At 44.1% G+C, this 24,552-nt stretch overlaps 3 protein-coding genes across 12 annotated transcripts in view; 1 reads left to right on the top strand and 2 right to left on the bottom strand.

Moving 5' to 3' along the window:
* Positions 1 to 2,871: 2,871 nt before the first annotated feature.
* Positions 2,872 to 9,950, bottom strand: TMEM231 (transmembrane protein 231). 4 transcript variants are annotated; one of them, XR_010071079.1, is made up of 8 exons: positions 9,493 to 9,950; positions 9,203 to 9,372; positions 8,082 to 8,210; positions 6,582 to 6,725; positions 6,241 to 6,322; positions 5,611 to 6,107; positions 5,434 to 5,486; positions 2,872 to 5,030 (listed from the first exon to the last, which is right to left on the bottom strand). XR_010071079.1 is itself a non-coding variant. In XM_063334997.1 (7 exons), exons 1-7 carry the CDS (start codon positions 9,632 to 9,634, stop codon positions 4,950 to 4,952), a joined length of 963 nt encoding a protein of 320 aa, XP_063191067.1. In that variant the 5' UTR covers positions 9,635 to 9,950; the 3' UTR covers positions 2,872 to 4,949. The 4 variants fall into 4 exon arrangements, 1 of the variants encoding a protein (XP_063191067.1); XR_010071077.1 differs by lacking the exon at positions 5,434 to 5,486 and having other exon boundaries at positions 2,872 to 3,452; positions 4,854 to 5,139; positions 6,002 to 6,107; XR_010071078.1 differs by having other exon boundaries at positions 5,434 to 6,107.
* On the top strand, positions 9,366 to 18,124 carry GABARAPL2 (GABA type A receptor associated protein like 2). Its single transcript, XM_063334999.1, has 5 exons — positions 9,366 to 9,530; positions 9,995 to 10,128; positions 10,442 to 10,497; positions 15,364 to 15,536; positions 17,549 to 18,124. Exons 2-5 carry the CDS (start codon positions 10,095 to 10,097, stop codon positions 17,637 to 17,639), a joined length of 354 nt encoding a protein of 117 aa, XP_063191069.1. The 5' UTR covers positions 9,366 to 9,530; positions 9,995 to 10,094; the 3' UTR covers positions 17,640 to 18,124.
* Positions 18,125 to 18,210: 86 nt separating this feature from the next.
* ADAT1 (adenosine deaminase tRNA specific 1) overlaps positions 18,211 to 24,552 on the bottom strand; it is a 29,782-nt gene continuing 23,440 nt past the window's right edge. For all 7 annotated transcript variants that reach the window (XM_063334994.1, XM_063334991.1, XM_063334992.1 and 4 more), the window contains one exon: positions 18,211 to 24,466. In XM_063334994.1, the coding sequence (XP_063191064.1) occupies positions 24,334 to 24,466 (133 nt within the window). In that variant the 3' untranslated portion in view covers positions 18,211 to 24,333. The remainder of the gene's footprint in view (positions 24,467 to 24,552) is intronic.

Here is a 24,552-nt window from a genome sequence, read left to right as displayed (position 1 = left end):
AGTATCACTTACGTACTTAGAATTCACCAAAACACCTCAGTACTGACTGTGAAAAGAAGGGTAATAGTAAGTATCCTCATGCATTTTATAGAATTGGAAAATGTTTGTGCATGATGTGATAAACAGAACAAAGATCACGTGGAGGTCTACTATACCTTATGGAGAACCTTCCTCACTACATACTTCACCTATAAGACATCTCACCAACACAACCACCGCCAGAATGGCTTCTATGCGCTAACATTAGAAACAAAGTGAAACGCAGGAACGTGACAAAGCTGATCCAAGGAAAACGCACAACGGTATTGCTAGTAATTCTTGCTATAAATCACCCAGCTGACAAAACGCCACTTTCCAGTGTTCTCCCACAGCTGGAAATCACACATCATCACACGGCAAAAGCTTACTGTATTGCCAACAACACGCAGGTTAGTCTTCAAATGAGGAAAAAAAAAGTTAGTTTGAAGGGTGCCTTCTATAACAACTGGTACTTCAAAGAGTTAAAAGTCTTTCCAACAGCTGATTATTGCTGAATAGTCGAAAGAAATAATAAGCCTGCTTAATTTTTTTAATACAACAGTAAAACCGCAACAGAAATAATAAAAGTACAGTAGATGCACTGTCAGCAGACATTTTGAATTCTGACATTATATTAGCATTTCAGCTGGTAGTGTTAATTTAGCTTTGAAAAATGTACTTCCTTTTACAATCTAGTGGAAAATGAGATTGGAAGAGTTGCTTCCAGGTAATCATCAGGCTTAAATACTTTATAGTACAATGAAACATACCACAGGTTTCATGATATGACCATAAAATTATTAAAAAAAAAAAAAAGGTACTGGGGTGGTTTGGTTTTTTTTTCCTTTATATTGTTTGGAGTTAGATAAAGTTGTCCAGCGTGAACAGATGGCAGTGTCGAGGCAGAGCCCTACAACATGTATTTCTCCGTGCAGTGCAGCTGGAGATCACAAAGCGCTTTCAGCTACTCGAATTACCGGCGCCCACGAAGTGAGGGTCTGCTCGGATGCAGTTTTCGTTAGGAATCTGTACTGGTTTTAAGGACGGCAAAACCGGGGTGACGAAGGGACGCCGGCCGTGCCGCTGGGTTACGTGGGACTCTGACCGCAGTACGACCCGGCCCGCAAGCCCAGAGAGCCCGGGGTGGGCGGGCTGAGGGGTCCGTGCCCCCCGCGCCCCACGGGACCCACCGCTGCCACCGAGAAATAAGGACAATTTCTTCCCTCCAATATGTCACTTTCACCTGGACGTATCAGAAAAACGGGAAACGATTTCCCGGGATGACGTTTTCTAAAGCACCTGACTTCACCGCCTAAAAACACAAAACCACCTAAAGCCGTTTAAGCCGCATCAGCCATGTTCTCTACGGGAGGGGAGAAGGGGGGGAGATAACAAAAAAGGCTGTTTTTCAACAGCTTGACCTCAGTCAACAACCCGTTCACCTCAGGCAGCGCCCGGCGCGGGGCCGCGGCTCCCGCCTCACCGGCCGTTACCGTTATCTCACCAGCACGAGCCTTCCCGAACGCCTTCGAACATCCCCCGGGGCGCGGGGCGAGCGAGCACCGACACCCTCGTTAGACAGCGGAAAACGGCGCGTCACCGCCCGCCTCACGGGCCCTGTGGGACACACACAGAGACAGAGACGCGCGCGCACACGGGCAGCCTGCCCCCGCCTGCCCCTACCTCCCCCTCCGCCTCCCGGCGCCACCGCCGATCCCAGCTGCCCGCAGCGACAATGAGCCGCTTTCAGACGTGGCCGAGGCGCCGCGGCAGCGGGAGGAGCCCGGCGAGGAGCCGATCCGCCCCGCACCAGAGCATCCCCCGGGCCAAGGCGCAGCTGCTGCCGCCGCCGCCACCTCCCCCGGCCGGCCCCAGGGCCCGCCCCCCCACGGAGCCCGGCCGCATCCTGCCGGCCCGGGGCGAGGGGAAGGGACCCCCCCCCGGACAGGCCGCTTGAGGTATAAGCGTAGAGGCGGGTTCTTTCATGCTAGCATCACCTCTGAAAAACCTCCTGAAGCACGGCTCTTGCACCTCCCCATTCCCACCTTTATTTATTCACAGCTACTTTTTCCTCTCCCAGAAAACTGGTTAATCCCACCACGCCTCCCTGTCCTTCCTCAGTGAACAGCGTTTAGATTGCTCTCTAGCAATGTGTACACAGAAGACCTGTGTAGCAGCATTGTGATGAAATGCAGTGGTATTTCTATTTTTTTGTTTGTTTTCTGTTGCTTAGCAGGCTAAAGGAAGAGTCCTTACAAAGAGCCTTCCCAGAAAGACTCCTCAAAGCTCCTTTAATGCTAGTGCAGTGGATTCTCAGGAATATTTTTTCCTTGTACTTCGGTCGCTACACACATAAAATCTTACTTATCTTTTTTTTCTATTGCTTGGTTCCTCACAGAATTAGAATGCTTCTCTGAACTTGAAAAGCAGTCAGAACTATGAACCAAGAACTACGGTCAGTATAAAAGCGACCCAGGGAGTTACCACCCCAGAGGTATCACAAACAGGTTTTTTTCCCTGCTGTAGTCACATCTGCCTTTACTACTCCTTTTACACTGAGTTCACTTAGTAGTCTCAGTCACGAAACTCGCCTCTTTCAAAAGAAACAGAGCGACTGATTCCAGTCATACTAAACAGTTAAATTCCACCTGCAAGCAATTACCTCTTTTTTATTTCCTCCTTTTAACTTAAATAGTTCTCCTCTTAAATTATTGTAGAGGATTTTTTCCAGCTTTCTCCTTCTGAAGGCAAATAGAACATAAGGATACTTTTCTCTGTATTTCCTGAACAAGACCTATTCACCATTTCCTATCTCATGAGTACTCCCTAAACTGGTGCTCTGAGCAGTCAGTGTCATTTGTCATCATTTAATGTGGAAGGATACAATAGGAAAGAAAAGTGAAATATGGCTAATGGAGTCTGCCGGTATTATTGTTGTTTTCTGGCATTATCTTCTCTCATGTTCCAGTTGCTACCTTTAAAAGGCTTCTGTTCAGTTTGAAGGACTGTTACACATTCCATTTTTGTGGGACTACAACAGCTCAAACCCTTAAAATGGAGTTTCTATGGTCTCTCAGGAGATTTCTGTCCCTTGCTTATGCCCACTCATGCAGACACATACCAAGTTCATTCAGGGAACTGACTAGTGTGAAAAAGTGAGTATATTTGTTAACGATTATCTTCTTCACCATAACGAACTCCCTGAATTAACTCCTGCAGTCACACAAGCACCATCGCCACTGCAAGGGAGAAGAGCTGGGACTACAGCAGACCAGATGTACATCAACTTGAGATGTTGGGGAGACAAGCGCACAGGCCCCTTTGTTCATCCTGTGTAGTGCCTAGAAACACTAAAAAGCAGTAGGCGGATGCTTTGACTCTGTGCACTCCGGTACGAAGCCAATTATCAGTAGTCCTAGGCTGCCAGGTACAGACTGCAAAGATCAAAAAGCAAACTGGAGATTTCAAACCAAAATACATATATGTATGTACAGCAAATGCTCTTTGCAATAATTTACAATTCACATGTAAGTACATAAGTTTCACAAACGCAAAAGTGTGCTGAATAACCAAGATGTGGCTCCCCACATTAATGTTTCACATGCATTGAAGAATAGGCTGGAGTCCGTCCAGCATGTAAAAGTCGGGAGAAATGCAAGCTGCAAGTCTACAAAGTTTAAAATAAGCCATAAGAGAAGTTCAAAAAGAAGCTGTCTGTTTTGAGAGGAGAACAGAAAAAGCAATAGGCAGGTCTTCAAGCTGCCGGGATGTTGAATTCTAGAGGACAACAGCCTAAAGATGGGGTACTGCTGTACAAGTTGCTCTTTCACATTTCATAGCTGCACCATGTCTTAGGAGTTCAAGAGAACCAAAGACACTCAGAATGTTGTTAACTAGCATCTAGAATTGTTTTAGACTCTCTCCTGCCATAAGACTGCTTTGCTAGAATTAAATCTTAACTACAAAACTGAAAACATAATGGAAATCTTGTTGTTTTTCCTTTTAAGCTTGTCTGATGTAAAAAGTAAGCACAGAAAGAGAAAATAGAATTAAATAATCTTCCCTACCACCCCCATCAAGAATAAGGGACAAAATCTTTCAGTACTCACCAGGTGATTGTAATTGATTTCATTTTTATCTGTTCTAGGTTATCATTTAACTTCTGAAAGTAATTATTTAATTGCTTTGGAACTCTGAAGCTTCTCTGGTAGGGTTTTTTTTATTATTTTCCTTTAAATAAATACCAGGCGTCTCTGTTTTACCATTCCAAATTCACAATTAATGGTCTAGTGCTACAGGAATAATGCCAATAGTAAATGATTGTGCAAACCTTGCAGACACTATCACCCACAACCCAGTTTCTCACATCAACCTTGAATTTATCCACCATCCCATTTAATAATTAAACCAGTGACCACATATAGCCACAGTTACAGAAGTGTGGCTCTGACACCAACTCATCCATACATTTTTTCACATTTCTTATGTTTTTTCCTTTCATGGTGCATGTAAATGCATGTACAAATAGCTCTTGACAGAACTCTAACTTAGCAGTGAATTAATTTACAAGACAGTAAAAACGGCTTATGTTGTTACTGTTAATGTATTATTTTCAGTCTTCAAGGTTTAGGAAAATTAAGATCATGCAAAAGCAGTCTCATTGCTTTCTACTGGTTTTTGAAGCGTGTTCCAGTCCAAAAAAATAACTAGGTTCTTCTTTAACTGTCAAAAATATCAAAATTTTCAGTCCCAAAGCAGTGTTCCCAGAGAAATCGATGAATGAAAATGTATTTTAAAAAGGAAGCATGAACAGAATATACTTGGAACATACTTACAAAGTTCTGATCTTCCAAAGTAAAAAACTGTATAGAGAATAAAAGCAAGTAACTGTTTTTGAACTGCATGTCTTTAAAGTGTTCTTAGGCATCTCCTCAGGACTGGTGCAGTTTGTAGGACAATACTGGAGACACTGGCAGAACTGGTGATACTGGAGTTGTAGTCAACACCTGATTCTGGAACACAAACATTTTAATCCTACCAAACACCCAAAGAAAGATAAGGAGAATGCTGACATACTGGATCCAGGCAAATTTAATCATTTCCCAAAATCCTGGCTGATATTTAAAGAAAGTCAAGGAGTGTTAATGAAGAAGCTTCTGATACTATCACTGCAATAACTAAACAAAGGAACTCAGAGGTGGAAAGGTACAAAACTCATTAGACGTCAGTTTGTGTGGCAAATGCAAAGCCTTTGAGGCATGGAAACCCCTAAAAGCCCTTTACTGTAGTATGTAACAAAAGCTGCAGAGAACGTCTGTCCTAGAAGACATTTAACCCAATTCTGTGGAAAGTGCCTATTTCATTCCTGACTCACCAGAAAGTAGTTATCGGTAATACTTAAGCAGGTAAACAAACCTTGTAAGAAATGTGCTCCATACAGGTTCTTTTAAACACAGGCTTGTTCTTGTCTGATAAAATGAATAAAGAACATAATGAACAAAGAATTATTTTGTGGGGAAAAAAAATCACATCTGTCTGTGCATGCAACATATCTGCCACATCCACTGAGGGGTTATTATTTGGTGAGCTTACCTTGCATACAGATTTCTAATGATTTGCTTTAGGTCACAGAATATAGTATCATGCTTTGCTTAGTGGCATCCATGACAGATTGGGACAGCAGGTGCTGCAGGAGCAAAGCAAGACTAAGGATATTCACTGTGAATGGCAAAGAAACTGCCTCAAAGGCCAGTTAAGCAAGGCTGAAAAGCACCACAGGGTCCCAGTAGAGAAACGCAAAAAGTGGTTATGCAAGCAGAACTATCTGGAGGAAGGGGCAAATAGAACTACAGCATTTGCTTAGCTAACAAAGGAAAATCCTAGCAGCAAGTCTAGAAGAAAAAAGTTTTCACTTGGCTTGTATGTGAAGACCCAAATAATGCAACCCAGTTATGTCACAGTTTATGCAGTTTTCAAAGGATATAAGATAACTTCCACTGGGTAACGAATAGTGGCGTTAATGATAAATGGTGTATCTATCACTCTTCCAGTCATCCAAACAGGGTTGGGATCTGAAAAGACGGTTGTCACTAAAATGGGGAAAGGAAACATCTGGGTTAAGAGGCTTTTTAGTCTTAACACAGAACTCAAATCCTCACAGAACAGCTGCCAACATGCTAACTCCTGCTGCCCTGTAATTCACAGCTATACCTGCAGGCTTACCATTTCTTTCCCGATATGCTGCAATGATGTTCATTAGGTCATAGTCACTCGCAAAAGGACTTGTGCCATTGACCACAGACACCTGTTACAACAAGGAGATACCTGCATTATTTGTCCACTCTTCAAGAAAGTAATTCTACTGAGTTTGTAACGCAAAGTAACCATGCCCTTGAAGGAACGCAGATAAACATCAGACCTTTCAGCCTAACAAGAAAACATCAGTTCCTAAGTTCTAGGGTCCACTCTGTGCAGGAGTACAAAATAATTAGGGTTATCACCTCTGGTACTAGGAGAATAAAAACGGGGAAAACCAATGGGGAAAGAAAAAAAAGTTTCCTCACGTTGTATCTGGTATCCAGTCCACAATGGTTAAGTAACTGCCGCTGGTTCAATTTCAGGTCTCCATTCATGTAGAGCTGAGACCCTGGCACAGGAGAAAAAAACTGAAGAAAAGCCATGCTCTGCATCACAAGTGTTGACATTCTCTGAAATGGTGAACAGGAGAAAAAGATAATTTAGGGCAGGGGGGAAAGACAACACTTTTCTACCTCTTTGTATCTACAGATTTTCTGTGTGGATTTGATTTTGTTCTGACTCCCAAGGCTCATAACATTAGTCTAAACAAGGGAACGCTAAATAAGAAACATTAATTACTTTTTTTTTTTAAGTGAACTACCTCAGTTGTTCGTTAGCTAACTTTATAAACCAAAGTTCCACAATAAATTCAGTGAAGTCCAACGGACTGTGGCTTATGACGGAAAGATCTGACTTATATGCCATAACATGCAAAAAGCAGCAAGATGCTTAAACACAGTCATTGGAGACACACTTTAAAATACTCAGCAGTCGAAGCCAACTAAAGGACTCCTGGTCTGCAATAAGAACCAAACAAGGAAGTTCCTTAGCCCTTATCAACCACTCAATCTGAAGGAAAATTTTCACATTTACTGTAAAGCAAAGGTGTTGTGAATATCAGAACTCTCTGGGATACTAATCACTGACCTAATACTTCAGCACAAATTTAGGACTGGTGGGTCTCCACTCTGGGCCTCGTAGGTTTAAGAATGTTTTCCACACCACACAGCTATGCTTGCTAAGCTTGTCCATCAGCAACCAGCAAGAGTCTCTTGGATACGCTAAGCCTCGTTTCCCTAGTAAAACAACTTCTTGTCTGTGTGGCTGCATCCAACACAGCTGTATACTACTGCTCCTTTCAGATGCATCCAAGGGTTCGCTGTGCACTAGCGTTTTACTCATTGCTTTAGGTATTAATTGCACTGCCACTTGAGATACAATGGCAGCAGAATTTTATTTTCCTGTCTCCCTGTAACACCTTCTTCCCCCCTCCCAGTTACAAGATACAGAAGATCCTGGCAGATGATTACCATTGCTTCAAGAGCTGTTAAGTAAGGAAAATCTATAGAGTTTTAGGCTGCTGCAACAGCCTGCCCTTCCAGGCAGAAAACTAACTAGTTATGTCAAGACACAGCAGTATTTAAGAATGCACATCCTTTTGCCTACTGCAAGACTCAGTTATTTCCTGATGCCATTGACACTGATATCCATTGCTGCACATCTCTGTCCTCTACACTGCACTACAGCCCAAGAGAATACACAGCTTCAAAAAAAAAAAAAAACCCTAACAAAACATATCAAAATATGCAACAGAGCTAGACTAGGAATGACCCATCAGAGGAGGAGAAAATTAAATATTTTTTAGTAAAATAAATATTTTAGCTAGTAATTTCAAATGTGGAAAGGTTCTTTCATCTTTGCATAACCACTACTGGAATATTATATTGGGTCTGTATGTCACAACAAATAAAACTAAAAATGCTCACATAAAGCTGGTAGGAAAAGAGTAGAATCAGATGAACACCAACTACATGCTCTGTAGGTTGTAGCGGAAGTTCCAATTTAAAATGCAACTGATCCATTTTGCCATCTTGATTTTTGTCTTCTTCTCTAGCCTAAAAGAATCAGTAAGATATTTTTTTTGAAGACGGGAATTTCTGTTAGAAAGAAAAACAACTGCAGCATGCACATACTAAAGAAGCAAATAAATTGCATAGTTAAGAACGCATTAAAAAGCTGCCTGATTTTATAGACACAGGACTAGAGACAAGCAAGAAGCCTGCAATTTTGTCTGTTATACAATGACTCATATGCCCCCCAGGGAGGAAAAGCTCATTAGACTCTTCAAGGTCTCTTCTGCCCTATGCCATTCCAACCATCTCCCCTGCATGCCACAAATCATGCCTTAGTGCTGGATCTTCTGGCATATCCTGTGCAAATGTGCTACTGATGGTCAGGCTTTTGCCTCTTTCCATTGCAGCCTGCCTCTTAATGGCCTTTCTATGCCAGTTCCTGGTTGTGAGCCAAGGCTTGCTACACTGCTGTGCCACAAATGCCCAGTGCTTCAGCTATTTGCAAGTATAACAGGACTTAGAGGTAACACAGAAAAATAACTGCTGCTGTTGAATCCCAGAAGGAACAATGGCTGCGGCTGCAGGCCAGAGGCTACGTGCTTTAGAAAGCACAGACCTGCTTTCAAAACCAGGGGCTACCTACTAATCCCTGCAAACTTCATATCACGATAAGCCATATGGCAGAGGGAAAGTGGGGGGCACAACTAATTTGAGGAAAGTAAACTAATGTGTCCACGCAAAACAGCAGTGGTGCTTAGGGACATGGTTTACCGGTGGAGTTGGCAGTGTTAGGTTAACAGTTGGACTTGATGATCTTAAGGGTCTTTTCCAACCTAAATGATTCTGTCACACTGAGGGGGAGTAAAACTGGACTGGCTAAAAGTCACTTCTCCCAGGTGGATTTTGCTGTGAGGCACGAGGTTACGCGTGAAGCTGCTGCTACCCGGAGGCAGCCGTGCGTGACAGGCGGCGCCAACACTCGTCCCCTAGTCCCCCTCTCCAGCCCTCCTTCCCCCCGCCGCGGGCAGGCCTACCGACAGGAGCGGGACTCGCAGCCGGTCCTCCTGAAGCCGGTTGAACGCCGGGAACGTGCTCCACGCCAAGAAGCTGCCCGGGCTGGGGCCGGTGGTGGCCACGAAGAGCACCTCGTACCGGAACCGCACGGTGGGCTGCTCCCGGTACGAGCTCTGCTTCAGCCAGAAACCTGCGGGCAGAGACAGCGCCGGGCCTCAGCACCGCGCCGGGCCTCAGCACCGCGCCGGGCCTCAGCACCGCGCCGGGCCTCAGCACCGCGCCGGGACGGGCGGGGTGGAGCGGCCCTCACCGTGGCTCCGGTAGGCCACTAGGAGCGGCGGCACGTAGGTGAGCACCGTGATGAGCAACAGGGCCAGGGCGGCGGCGGAGCAGAGCCCGGCCCGGTAGCGCGTGTGGAGCGCGGGGTGGGAGAACAGCTCCACGGCGGCCATCGCCCGCGCCCTCACCCCGGCAACGGCGGAGCGCCGGACTGACGGGACGCCGAGCCTATCAGACGAGGGGAGGACGGGCGCGCCAGCCAATGAGCGTGCACGGCCGCAATCCGGGACCGCCGGCTGCGGCGAGGGGGGAGAGCGGCCGGGAAGGGCAGCGGGACGGAGCCGACGGAGAAGGGCCCCGCGATGCGGCTTCGAGCGCCCCGGGAACGCCTCGGGCAGCTGCCGCCGCGGCCGGCTGCTCCCACCCCGCCCCTCGCTGCCCCTGCCGGAAGCGCTGCGTTTCGGGTGGTTGCTAGGGTAACGGGTGAGCCGGAAGTCCCGCCTGCCGAGCCGTGGCTGTTGTTGTTGTGACAGGGATCGTGACAGCGACAGGCCCGGCCGCCCAGCACGAGCCCCTGCCCGCCCGCATACGGGGCCCTCCCGCCGCTGGCTCCGCTCCCCGCCGGCCCGCGCCATGAAGTGGATGTTCAAGGAGGACCATGCGCTGGGTAAGGGTGGGCCCGGGCCGACCGCTGCCCGCCGGCGGCCCCGCCGCCTCCGCTGCCGCCATCTGCCCCGCGGCCTCCCGCCTCTGCGCGCCCCGGTCGGCTCCCCCGGCCGGGGGTCTCCTCTCTGGGCGGACAGCCGCCCGCGGCCCTCGGCGAAGGGCGGCGGCGATGCCCGGGGAAGGCCTCCCTGAACAGCTGGAGACCCCCGCGGGGGGGGCAGGACGGCCGCGATCCCCGCGGGCGCTGCCCCCTCTGCCCAGGACACCGGCGATGCTATTGCTATGCAGTGACTAATGACGAGTTTTGTTCGCAGAGCACAGATGTGTCGAGTCGGCAAAAATCCGAGCCAAATACCCTGACCGTGTCCCGGTGAGTAACCACGCCAGCTCCATCTGAGCACTTAGAGGCAAAGGTGGATAAGCTGTTTCCATCCTGGCCTCTCTCCTTTGATCAGATCCTACTAAGTAAATGCATCTTTCTTTTTGTGCTGTTAGATGTTTTAAAGAGGCCCCAAACACATTAAACTAATCCAGCATTCCCTCCTCTGCCCCAGTACATATTGACAAGTAAACAAGAGCACCTGACTTTCCAAACACTTTCCAAGCATGTTTATGGCTTATCAGTGTCCTGTTTTTTTCTAATGGGAATTATATCCCAGCAAATGCCTTGAGTGTCTTGAGGATTTGTTCTGTGCCTCATCCAAAGAAAGATCATAAATTCTTTAAACCTTGACAATCTTCCATCCTGGCTCTATGAGGAAGTTGATTTTTCCCCCATGTATTCCATGCCTGTAACCAGGCCATGGTGGTGAATCTCCCCATGCAGACCCTATTGTTTGAAGAGCCAGTGCAAGCAGTGACCCCTCCTTTCTGCATTAATACCTGCTTACCTGCTAAATAGTGAATGACCTGTCTTCACTCCGCAATCCCTTCTATCACGTTTCAGTCAGCGGAATGACCACGCTTCACATCCTTATGTAACAGCTGGCAACATGGCCACATTCTCGGCTTACCTGCTTGTGAGGAAAATTTCTCACATCCCATCTGAGCACATGCCAGTTAGTGCCACTCCTGTCTGACTTCTTGGTAAATGACTTACCCATTAGACAGCGCAGCCCAGAGAAGAACCTCGAGTCCCACTGACTTGCTCTGCTGCTCAGTTGCAGCTAGTCCCGGCATCCTCTCCGGTTGCAGTCTGGCAAGCTGGTCCGATCCTTGCCATTCTCTGCTTGGCTAGCCACCCCCTCATGTATAGACTGTAGCACGCCAATGACCGTGCATCTCCACAGATACCCATTTGTCCATTCCAAGAATATCTTTCATAACGTTAGGGGAAAAAGAGATACTGAAACTGATAGCCTGAGTCAGAATTACATGATGCTCTATCAGGAATGGACAACGAGGTGTGGATGGCTACAGGAATTAAATCTCAAATTGATGAGTGATGCTGTGAATGGACCGATACATGTTTTCTGCTTGATGATTCAGATTGAGCCATGTACTTTTCACAAAATAGTTAGTATCAAATATATATTTGGCATTTACTAGTCAAAAGTGTTTTTCAGACTTGATGTATGTTTCCTGCTTTCCAGGTTATAGCCTGCATTCAGAGTGGCATAGGTCAAAGTGACTTCAGTTCTCAGCTGCTGTATCTGTCTACCTGGATTTTGAGATGTTTCAGTGGTTCAAACCTATTAAGATAATATATGAACAGCCTGCCTCTGTCCTAGGCTAGACCTTTTAGGAATACAATAGGAGGTGAAAGAAATTCATGCTTGCTAAGCACTGCAAAAAAGTATCAGTTGTTAAGGCTTCAATATTTCTTTCAAGCTGTTCTTGGTCCTCTTTACAGTTCCTTCATACCGAATTGCAAGGGGGGGGGCTACTATGCCCTCCTTCTGTTTCTGCAGGCAGAGCTGAAGAAATTATAAGGAAAACCCTCTCCAGATCATAAGATAGCATATTTTGTAAATTTACTTGAGCATTACCTGTATGCTGTAGCAATGGGGAATGCAGAGCTGAGGAATGGAGACACTGGAACCACTTGTAAGCCTTTTTCCCCACGTGCTACATTTTTCATTCAAGAACCAGCCTGTCTGGAGCCGAAAGTGCCAGGTCCTTTCCACAAGTAATACTTAATTTACCTTCCTCATGTACCTATTGCTTTTTGTTTCGTTTTGTTTGTGACCATCTTGTCATCTTTCCTTCTTGTCGTCAGTTTCTAATTTCATAAGGTATGAAGTAAGATACTCTGATGTCAGTTCAGCATAATACAAAGCAGAGAATGGCATCAGTAACAATAACACGGTGGAACGAACAAAATGCCTTAGAGTGCAGTTATACTTAGAATAACACGTCATAAAAAATTCTGGTTTCCAGTGATAAAATCAGTATGTTCTTGCAGACCTGAGTCTACAGACATCCTAAAATAGTGATTAACATAGGCAGTCTTTTTTCGAAGTTGCAAACAATAGCATGTTGATGCTGCAGACATCATCTTACCTAGGCATCTCTGCTTGGGTTCCTTCCTGCTTTCTGTTACCAAATGCTCCCGGTATAGGCAGAGAATATAGCCAAATTCCTACAGTGGCCTAGCAGCATAAGCATGGGTTGTGATTTTTTTATCATTATTATTATTTATATTTTTTCCTTACAGCCTACATATCCCATCTGGCTCTCATTCATATATAGCTAAAACCTACACTTTATTAGCTTGGCTTCACTGTCATCCTGTAGCTTCATCCAATCAACTGAAGCTGTAATCATGTAGTTTTTAACATCAGATGCATACATTGCTGGCTTATCTGGCAGTGTAAGTCTGGTACAGCAGAGGCACACAGACGAGACTACGTCACAGCACCTTGCTGGTGATTTGGTGGAGTGCTCAACTGGCATTCTTGTCAGGCCAGCTGGTATTCCAGAGCATACTGCAGCCATACTTCAGTTCTCTTCCTTGAGGCCTTGTTGAGCCTGACTGGAATGCTTGGTGGCTAGCTGTGGGAAGTCAACAGTCGTTGCCAGATTAATTATAGAAATGCAGAGAGCGCAGATGTCAAATCAAAAGCAGTACTGCAAAGCACTGTACAAAAACGAACACGTGGAGCCATCAAGAGTTTTGACTATTCAGATGTAACATGGCTTCTTCAGCTCTCCACTGAGTTACATGAAGGATACCTGTGCCTCTCTCTACTTAGCATGACAGTTTCTGACATACTGGTTCGTGGTGTGTAATGGTGCAGTATGCTGCATGGATGAATACAACAGGCTTCAGGGAGGAAAAAAAAAAAAGTATTAATGAATACTTTAATGCTCTAGGTGGGAGCCTGAGAGCCATTTTGGCATCTGGTTTGTGCACAACAGGTGAAATAGCAGATTAGATACTAGACTAGACTGGAGGTTCTCCCTCCTGTTTACTTAAATGCCGATTTTTTTAGCTTCAGTGTTACTGAAATCTACTTCTAATATGCTTTCCTTTTCTTTTCATTTGCTACATGGCAGCTGGTCCTGTCATCTGTTAGGAGCAACTTGGGACATCGTTTGAAGAAGAGAGTTAGGTTGGAAGGGCAGAGGTGGTGTGTGCATTAAACCTGTATTTCTTCTTAGTGTGGGATTTTATTTAGTCATAAGATGATTTAAAAGAGGCTAGGGCATGCTTGTTGCAAACTAGAATTCTGGGTAACACAAGATTTCAAGCAATGATGGTCACACTTGCATGTCCTGTGAGGAGCAGTGAAGGACTCTGGGTTTGTCTAGTTTGGAGAAAAGGAGGCTGAGGGGTCACCTCACGGCTCTGTACAGCTTCCTGGGGCAAGGACGTGGACAGGGGGTTGCTGACCTATTTTCCCTGGTATCTAGTGCCAGGACGCGTGGGAATGGCGCAGAGCTGCATCAGGGGAGGTTCAGACGACATTAGGAAGCATTTCTTTACTGAGACGGTGGTCAGCCAGTGGAATGGGCTTCCTAGAGGTTGTCAGTGCCCCAAGCCTGTCAGTGTTTAAGAGGCATTTGGACAATGCCCTTAATAACGTGCTTTAGTTTTTGGTGAGCCCTATAGTGGTCAGGGCAGTTGGACTAGATGGTCATTGTAGGTCCCTCGCAACTGAACTACTCTGTTCTATTCCACTTTCTTTTTACATTGTGATAGTAACAAAAACAAAATAAGCAGCATTTGTACAAAGGGAATGAACTTCCCCAGATCACCTGCCATTGCTCAGGTACCAGCACTGCAGTCTAGTTGAATTTTTCATGACTCCACTACAGATGAATGGGGCAAGGAAGCAATACAGTTAAATGCATTTCTCAGTTTGTTACTGTCAGCTGGGGTGAGTGAGGAGACAGAAGTCCTGGACTCCTTCCTTCAACCACCAGTTAGTTTAAGAGTAGTGCAGAGAAGCCACTCCTGAACTTTATGTTTTCAAGCTGCCTGTGCTTCAAATGTCTCAGTAGGCGCCAATTCCCCTCTTGCCCCTGCCCCCACAAGTTTTTGTTGCAATATACACTATTTTTGGATAGTACACATGGGGAACTTCAGAACATTTTGAAAATTAGCCATATTTAAACATAATAGGACATCACTGCCCTGGTATGAATAAATCACCAAATTACGGAACAGTGGAGGTGGGAAGGGACCTCCAGAGCTCATGTGGTCCAACCCCTCCCTGCTCAAGCAGGGCCACCTACAGCCGGTTGCCCACCACCGTGTCCAGATGGCTTTTGAGTATCTCCAAGGTGGGAGACTCCACAACCTGGGCAACCTCTGCCAGCGCTCCATCACCTGCACACTGAAAAAGTGTTTCCTGATGTTCAGAGGGAACCAACCTCCTGTGCTTCAGCGTGTGCCCACTGCCTCTTGTACTGTCACTGGGCACCACTGAAAACAGCCTGGCTCCATTTTCTTTGCACCCTCCCTTCAGGTGTACAAAAACTTAGAAGATGTATATATACTTTCCTGTCACGGGTTTCTTTTAGGCGTATTGCATCTTTTTAACCCACGACTGTCAACCTTGGGCTTAGGAGTTTTTGAACTGTTGTGTGTATGAATGTAGGTTTCAGTGCAGTTGTAAAATCAGGTTTTACGCTGCTGAGCCAGTCCTACCTCTCGTTTGGGTGCGGTCAAGAAACCTTTTTGTTCCTCCCCTTTGCTCTCCATTGTAAGCCTGTACCAGCAAGCAATTTACCGAAGCTGTCTGTTCATACCAATGCTGAAAAGCCTGACCCTCACCCCTGCGCTTTACAGGTCATAGTGGAGAAAGTCTCAGGATCTCAGATTGTTGATATTGACAAGAGGAAGTACTTAGTTCCATCGGACATCACTGTGGCCCAGTTCATGTGGATCATCAGGAAGAGGATTCAACTGCCATCTGAGAAAGCAATATTCCTCTTTGTAGACAAGACTGTCCCACAATCCAGGTGAGAGGCTATTCACTTGGTATTCAGAATAATTTCAGCAAGCCTGTGCGTATCAGAGAGATAGTAACTCCCCTCTTTGAGGCTTATTTGGTGATTTTAGGAGGTGTTTGGTTACATCTTGATCTCACTGTGATAGGTGTTTTTTCTCATGAGTTTGGCAAACATCTTATTTCTTGAGCTAGGCTGAAAGGAAAGGTGACTGAAAAATATATTATGATTTACTTCCATGGCAAGAGGGTGAGCTCTGGGGTTATTATGTTGTCTTTGGTAGAGTGCAAGAACATTTACATCATCAGTGACAAAAAAATAATCATTCTCAATATAACAAAAAAACCTGCATGTTAAATACTCAAAAGCAAACGCCATAAATTATTCTGGAAAAACGTTAATTTGTCAGCTCACAAATTATGATGTCACAGGCTAGTTGCTGTTACTTGCTTTAAAAATTACTTATTTTCTTCTATGAACATAAAATGCAAAATGACTGTAGAAGGGTTTCATCTGCTACATATAGAATAATGTATAGCAGATACAGCTACTACAGCTGCTTTCCAGATGAGATACTTCAATAGTATTTGAGGAAATAGGACAGCATGATATTGTGTGGCTTAGGTGTAATATTATTCGTATTAATCCTTACCTGTGTAACAGTAACAGTCCCTCCAGGTAACCTGTCCAGACTCAGTTAGGAATGTTTTTTTATTTACTTTGTGTTACACAATAGGCACCTGTGAGAACCATCTTTTTCTGTTTGCTTTCTTCTAAGAGTATTAGGAATGCCTATATGTCATCGTCTTAACACTGATGGAGAACTGCTAGGAACAGGAAAGAAAAAGAAAGGGCACATTGTCTCATATGTTCATGATGAGATGTCATATCCCTGCTGGAAAAATAGGGCCTTGAACCTTCAGTATTAATGCAAAAATGATAACTTGTTAACAGATAAACAAAAATCTAATCTGTTAATGGCTGTGCTCCTCTCGTAGGCTGAGTTTATTGCATAGACCACTAACTCTTGACATCCTTCCCTCCTCATCCAGAAGCTTATCTACTACTCACCAATTCCCTTCTATTTCAAGTACTGCCTGCAACTCTTCCCAGTTCCACTCTTGGGTAAAAATCCACAATCTTTTTCCCTATCGCTCACATTCACTCTGCATCTTTCAATTCACTAGCCTTTTCTCAGTCTTGGGGAGTCAGAGAAGGGTGAGCTGAGGAGGCGTCATTTGTGCAACTGACTGATGCCAGCTGCGTGTTTCATCTGTAGATAGATGGCTGGAGCAGTTGTACTGGCCAAGTAATTGCTTGGGTTTCTTTTTCAAAATACAGACATTGCCCTAAAGACCACAACGGCTTAGACTGTAAAGGGCCACGTGCCTATTCCCTTTAAGAAAATTTTCGTTTGATCAAACATTCAAAACCTTATCCACTGAAAAAGCACTAGTTTCTGGCTAACTTGTAATTTATTGCCCATGCATTTTGGTACTAGCACTACTTCAGGTCATCACTTTTTAACAATATAGAAAACAAAGCTTTTACTCCCCAAAACAACCTGGATCTCCAAGAAACAGTCCAAAAAGCACAAGCTTGACAGCCTTAAGACCAACTGAACATTCCCGACTACACCAGGGGGAGGGAGAAATGAGGTTGCTCACACAAGCAGGAAGACATTAACGCAGCTGCAATCAAGGAAGGTGCTGTCAGCCATCAATAATGGGTGATTCAGAACCTGAAATACATTCAGTGACTAATTTCCAATAAAATAAGGAAGCATTCTGACAAATGCGTTTGTGAAGAAGTAACAAAAACCTAGACGCTCTGCAGAGAGCCCAGGATCATTTTGGTAACTCACAAGTCAACTGCTTTTCATATATCTTCATTTTTGTATTTTAATTTCCACGCAGACTTAAAAGCGTTAGCTTTTATTAATCCGTGTTTATGTGAGGTTCTAATCGTTACCATTTGCAACTGTCACGATCCAAGCAAACCATTTCTCTTCTTCCCCCTTCAAGCTTAACTATGGGACAACTTTATGAGAAGGAAAAGGATGAGGATGGATTCTTGTACGTTGCCTACAGTGGAGAGAACACATTTGGTTTCTGAATGGTGGGTCTTGGCTACTATTCCATCCTGCTGTGTATCTTGTAAATAGCTGATCATTTTCTGTTCTGACATCCACAGAAGTTCCTTCTATATACATGCATTTGTAACTGGATTTATTTCTTAATATATTGCTAGGTCTTGTTTTATTAGACTGTTAAATTATCAAAAGAAAGTTCTGTTGTTTCTGTGCGTTTTTTTTTCTCATGGCTATGAATTCCCAGAGCCTCACTCCTTTGGGGGATACACTTGACATCACTGATAAATAATAAAGCAAAGTAGTTGGACTACTAAAACATGAAAAGAAGAATATGCATTTATTCTGTTTTGAGGTGTTAGTTTAATAAAACCATTAAATTAGTATTGGGAACACTGGATTTGCTAGCTTATCGTAAGCAGGAGCAAGATGCTGATCATGTTGAATTGAGCTAATATGTTCCTCCTTCTCAATTAACAAACAAGTACAATAAAAATTCCTATCACAAACAGGCAGTGCTGTCATTTCTTTACCTTAATTTTGGCCATAAGTTATACATCACTTTTACTAGACATGATACAGCTGCTTATATTATTTACTAGACACTGTACAGCTTCTCAGCCTTTAGCATGTGGATGATGGGAGAAGATACAAGGATCTGGCTGTAGGTTCCAAACCAAATAGCTTCAGAGCTACTCGATTTCATCAGAAGAGCTACGCCTGCCCACAGCCTAGCAGTGGAGGAGTAAATAGCTTGGGCTTTGGGAAGCAGGACCTAGGTGACAAAAACATAGCATGGAAGGGAAGCAGACTTACAAGAAGGAATGATACAAATAGGAAATCAGAGAGCTGGAGAACTGGAAGGTTCTCCTTTTGTACATGAGTTGCGGACAGAAATAACTGGTAAGTTCAGATTAAGAGAGTTGCATGAGCAGCTCTTAAAAAAATAAAAGCAGTAGTCAGGTTACAGGTATATACATGTTCTTTCCAAGTAAAAATTCTGTAGATATTGTAAGGACATTACAAAACCAATTATGTGAAAGAACAGCTTTACTATACAGCTGAGTGCTGCGGTTGACACACCTGAGTGACAGGAAGCTATCAAAGAGGACAAGCTCAAGAAGTGGGCCCATGTGAACCTCATGAGGTTCAACAAGGCCAAGTTGCAGGGTCCTGCACCTGGGTCAGGGCAACCCCCGGTATCAATACAGGCTAGGGGATGAAGGGATTGAGATCAGCCCTGCAGAGAAGGACCTGGGGGTACTGGTCAGTGAAAAGCTGGACGTGAGCCAACAATGTGTGCTCTCAGCCCAGAAAGCCAGTTGTACCCTGGGCTGCATCAAAAGAAGCATGGCCAGCAGGGCAAGAGAGGTGATTCTGTCCCTCTGCTGTGCTCTGGTGAGACCCCACCTGCAGTACCGTGTCCAGCTCTGGGGCCCTCAGTACAGGAAAGGCATGGACCTGTTGGAGCAGGTCCAGAGGAGGCCACAAAAATGATCCAAGGGCTGGAGCTCCTCTGCTGTGAGGACAGGCTGAGAGAGCTGGGGTTGTTCAGCCTGGAGAAGAGAAGGCTCCAGGGAGACCTTATAGCAGCCTTTCAGTGCTTAAAGGGGGCTTATAAGAAAGATGGGGACAAACTTTTTAGCAGGGCCTGTAGCAATAGGACAAGGGGTAAACTAAAAAGAGGGTAGATTCAGACTAGATATAAGGAAGAAATTTTTTTATAATGAGGGTGGTGAAACACTAGAACAGGCTGCCCAGAGAGGTGGTAGAAGCCCCATCCCTGGAAACATTCAAAGTCAGGTTGGACGGGGCTCTGAGAAAGCTGACCTAGTTGAAGATGTCCCGGCTCATTGCAGGAGGCCTGGACAAGGTGACCTTTAAAGGTCCATTTTATGATTCTACTTAGTTGAGGCAGACAAGTAGAATTAGAAATGCTCCATGCAAGACAAAGAATTCAAGATCAGTTCCTCCAGTTTATGAGCGCTATTGCCAAAACACGTACACAGCCCAGCAAAAGTAGAGGCTTTGCCACAAAACCAAAAAAAGCTGTTATTCATGAGGCTCTCAACTTCTCTCCAAATGGGCTTACCATAGTTACACCGCTACCTCTACTCACAGGCAAGGAGGCAAACTTGTGGCTCTGAACAAGGTGGGCACATGCAGAAAGAACACCTAATGGACTTAATTGCCCAGTACTGGAGTTCACGCTTTGATATTAAAGAATAACACTGGGTTGGAAAAGTAGCATTGCTTTGAACTTCGTAAAGCAGCAAGGAAACACTAATTACATTTTAGATTCCTAATAAAAGTTTAACTTAATTTTCTTGCTACATGGTACAGGAGAGTTTAATTTTTAAAATGTTTCCAGTCACAGTGGAAATTTATCACTTTCCAAGTTAAATCAAATTCATACTAACCCAAGCTCCCATGAAGTCGCTTTATGCCTAGAATTATGTTTGGCTCTAGAGCCATCCACAGGGACTGGCAGACGGACTCCAAAATGAGAAGGTAGGAGCCTGTGAAATGTTGACACTACTCTATTGCTGAGGCTTGTCCCAGTAGCAGTGCAGCACGTGCTCACTGCTTCTGAAAATGTGCTGTTGATTTCAGTAAGCCTTTATTATTCAGAATAGCACAGCAATGTATAGCACTGCTTTAGTAAACATTCCGTCATTGCTTCCATCATGAATTCCTTCCACCAGCACCCTTTCCATGCATTTAGTATTAATGTTTACTCTTAACATAATGTTTGATTCAAAATGAAGAAAAGCAGTTTTATCTGTGATTTCTTTTTATTACCCTTTAAAATTGTGAAATGTTCTGTTGGTTATATCTATGGTTATCAAGTAATACTTTTTGATAACTGTTAACAAGAGAGTAAGAAGTGTAACTTACAACTGCTAAATAAAGCTAATTACATGCTAGCACATAGATATACCAAAACATAACAAGAGAAGATGAAGTTTTATTTCCAATGTTAGGATCTAGATGACTTTTGGAATACCGTTCATAAGCCTCTAAAAAAACCCACCTAACCGCTCTCTTTAACGTGTCTGTAATTATTAGTTTAGATTTAGAAGCCCAGGTACGCAAATAATTCCAGAGAATGCAAGGATAAATGTTCTACAGCAGTAACTTTACTTTACATCTGCAGATGCGCTCAAAATGGCAATAAAACATCAAAAGGTTTCCTTTTGAAACACACAGATGAAATGCGGCCCCTTAGATGATAATAGAGTCGCTCTTGTAAAGTTATGAAAGGCATTTGGGTCCCACATGATCTTCACTTTCTGTTAACCCTGCAGGACTGGGAAGGCATTTCAAGTTACACACTGAACAGGAAACAAAGAAATACCTCAGTATTCCCACAGCAACACTTCTACATCACCTATCTTTAAGCTAACTTGAAATGACATCTCTGATATAACCAAACCAGTACTAGATGAATTCAGATGGTCTTTCTTGCTTCCACCTGTAAACCACCGCTGCAACCCTCTTATTTTCATAATGCCATTATCAAATTCTTGGGATGGTTATGCTTTGAGAGAAAGAACTGCTGGGCCCCTCAACTACATTTGGCTCCCAATTTTACCCCAACACACTTCTTTCTTCCTTACCAACAGTAGCTTCCCAGAAGTAACTCACACTTCATTTCCATAATCACGCCTCCAGCATTTTCTCCAGGTATGGTTTCATACCCAGCTAATGCTTGTAACAAGTGCAAGGAAGCCTGGCTCTACCTCTTTCTGTCCTCCGCAGCACAGCCCTCCCTCTTCCTTTCCTCTAGCGCTTACTGGGCTTCCTGCAAAGATGATTTAACTCCTAGTGAAAAGCTACACCTTGTTTTGGGCTCACTTTATAAACTTTGTACTATCTACAAAGACAGTAATTTAAATAGTCTTCAATTTACTCTGAACATACCGAAATCCATTAGTGCTCCAGCCTGTGTAAGGTGAGCAGTGCAAGCACACTGCGAAGATCAAAACCTTGCTTTTTCAAAGGCAGTGGAACACTAGCATGTTGTCTCATGGAAGTGCAGCCTCCAGCTCAGACAGTTTACTGCTACGCTTGAATAAAAACACTTGTTCCTATGCTCTGGTTTTGACTTCCTTGAAGATAAGCAGGTGGTGTGCCCTGCCTTCTTACTGTGATTGAAGACAGAATGATTTCTCTAATATTGAAGCTGTTAAAGACATCCCACTCAAAATAAGGATTACACTTTCTTTGTTCGGTTAAATGGGGACCATTGGTCCCCATATTAGTTTGGGAAAGTCAAGGACCAACCTGGATAATATAAATATGCTCTTGGAGAGCATTTTACACATGCCTTGGGAATTTCAGTGCCGTCATGCTCTGCTGCTCCCATCACCAATTGTTTGGTTGTCCCCATTAACCATTCCTGTCATTTTGGAATTAAACAGATGCAGCGTTTAAATACTTATTTTCAGTCCCAGAAATGCTACCCATTGAGTATAAGATCCTGCAGGCTTAGCCCCGCACAGCCTTTTAAATGCTGCTTTGTTTTATCTCCTTCCCTCTCTTCGCATATTCATTGACTCACTCTGGGCTTAAGGATGACCTCAACTCCATCCAAAATGTGAGGTTTAACACCAGTGTTCGGCACCTCTAAAACTATTAGTTTTAAACCTGACAAGCAGCAGAAAGCAGCAGTCTGCAGGTCACAAGTATTTTACAAATGCCAGGAAAATCTGACCAGGAACAATCTCTCCTAGCAGCCAGGCTCAAATTTTAGAAAAGAGTTAAAAGAATTTACATCATATAACTGCTCATCTGAAAAGCAGTCTGCTGCCAAGACTACAGAACAACCAGCCTTATGTAACCCGTTTTAATATTGCAGCCAGATAGGAAATGGGAACATTCCAGTCTGGTCGGCAGGTTCACTACAGACCTTTTTGATTAACAAAGGGAAACTAGGTGCATTAAGGTATAGTTTCTGCAGGATTTCAGGGAAGGACAAAGGTAAATTTCAGGAGCCTGGAAATTTACTGGCTGTCCGTTTTGGTACACTACAGGAGTCTGCCCTTGGAATGCTATTTGCTCAATTACAGTAACTGCTACCATTTCCTCTTCAGCAGTTCACCCTGTATCCCATCCGCAATGGCATCTGGCCATTTTTCATCCTCTGATGACTCACGCAAGTCTCTGTTCTCCATAATCCCCTGCCCTCTACAAACGTGTACAACTTCCCCCCTCACCAATACAACTGGTCTTTCTGCATGTTAGTGCTGGATTTGAGAGGACAGGCTTATACGCACAGAATTTAAGTTCTTTGTTACTTCTTCAACAAGTAAGAGAGAGCTATTCTTGTTTGACAAGTCAATCCAAGTGTGAAGTAAAACGATTTGCTGTAATCAATTCTTAGAATGCAACATGATATGTACTGCTCGGTCCCGTCTGTAGCTCAGTAGGTTGACTGTAGAGGCTGTTCGGAGAACCACTGTGCCCATTTTTCAAATCCAAAACTATAGTAAGGTACCAAAGAAGAGAAAACTCAATCACTAAAGAATTCTTAAGTTCTAAATTATCCACTTCTTTCATCCTGCCATTGCCTTGTCCAAATATTTTATGATTTGTAGTATACAATAGAAAAAGTTCAAAAAGCGAGTGTGCTCACTAGCAGTTACATAGTCCTGAACTTACTCACAGAAAGCAATAAACGGAAAGTTTAAGGAGAATTACTCGCTGCTTTCCCCCAGCTTTCAATATCGGCTGTTTTGCCATGCAGATGTTATTTGGTAATAAAGCATAAAGGCAAAAACTGCCAGAGACTCCTTCCAGAACCCCCCAGAGCATTTCCACCTTTGCCAGGCTATTAACGAACACTTGCCAGGAAACGGTGACATAAATGGCTAAAGGCATCCCTGCTTTTAATTAACCATGTATCACAGGGGGGACAGGGGGATGGGCAGTGGTTGAAACACTGAAAAGTACGTAAATGTTTGCCTAGAATTACACAGTATTGACAGGTTTGAACCGCGTAATTCAGGAGGTTTCTTTCCTGCCCACAGAAGCAAAGCAGTTGAAGGGGTATCCAGCAAAGTCCTGAAATTACAAGACATGTGCGCGATATCATTTGACACAGCCTTCTCCCCAGCACTCTTCTGCTTCGGCTGTATTTAGGAAAATGGAAGCTTATACAAAGGACTCCCAGAAAAAAGACCTTTTAGCAGGACTAGTATTTCCAGTTAGAAGCATTGAGGCTGGGGGACACAGAAAATTCTTCTAGGCACCAGACAAGGAGAGCCAAGAATTATAAAAATATTACTTACTATACATTAGGGTTGTCCCAGCAACACAAAACCAACCATAACATTATGAAGAGTGGAAGAAAAAAGCAGCACTAAAATTTTACAATGACAGCATTTCTTCCACAGCACTGCTTCAATTTCAGCTGATATTCAGCCATAGTCCATTGCAAAGGAAGTACAGATCATATCCTCAGATAACAGAGGATAGCACATCACTGCTGCTTTTCTTTTGGAGGTATACGGTATCATGCAATGATCCTTTCCTGTATTTCAATAAAAAGGGGACTTCAACTCAATCAAAACAAAGACTTCTCTAAATTGCTTTCCTTTTCGCTGCTGTCTCCTTACAGCACATAAACTAGAGGATATCTCTTCCTGGCCCTTGAACTGCAGAGGTATCTGCTGTGCGCCGGGGCTTATTGCTGGATTTACATAGCCACATGTATTCTCATGTGAACTGCAGGTATTCCTTGGCATTCTTGACCCAACCCGGCAGGGCTTGGCTACGCAGCACTTTCCAGGCTTCTTGATAATTTAATGCAGCTTCCTTGTAGTCCCCGTAGGTTTCTAGAGTCTTCATCCTGACAGAAAATGCACAACAACAAAAACATTTCTATTACCCTATTGGATGTAATGTCACAAAATAAAAAAAAAAACACCCCAATCA

This window comes from Chroicocephalus ridibundus, chromosome 4 (genome assembly GCF_963924245.1).
Source record: "Chroicocephalus ridibundus chromosome 4, bChrRid1.1, whole genome shotgun sequence".
NCBI classification, from domain to species: domain Eukaryota; kingdom Metazoa; phylum Chordata; class Aves; order Charadriiformes; family Laridae; genus Chroicocephalus; species Chroicocephalus ridibundus.
Note: the sequence above shows the minus strand (reverse complement) of the source record. Positions and strands in the feature narration are given on the sequence as shown.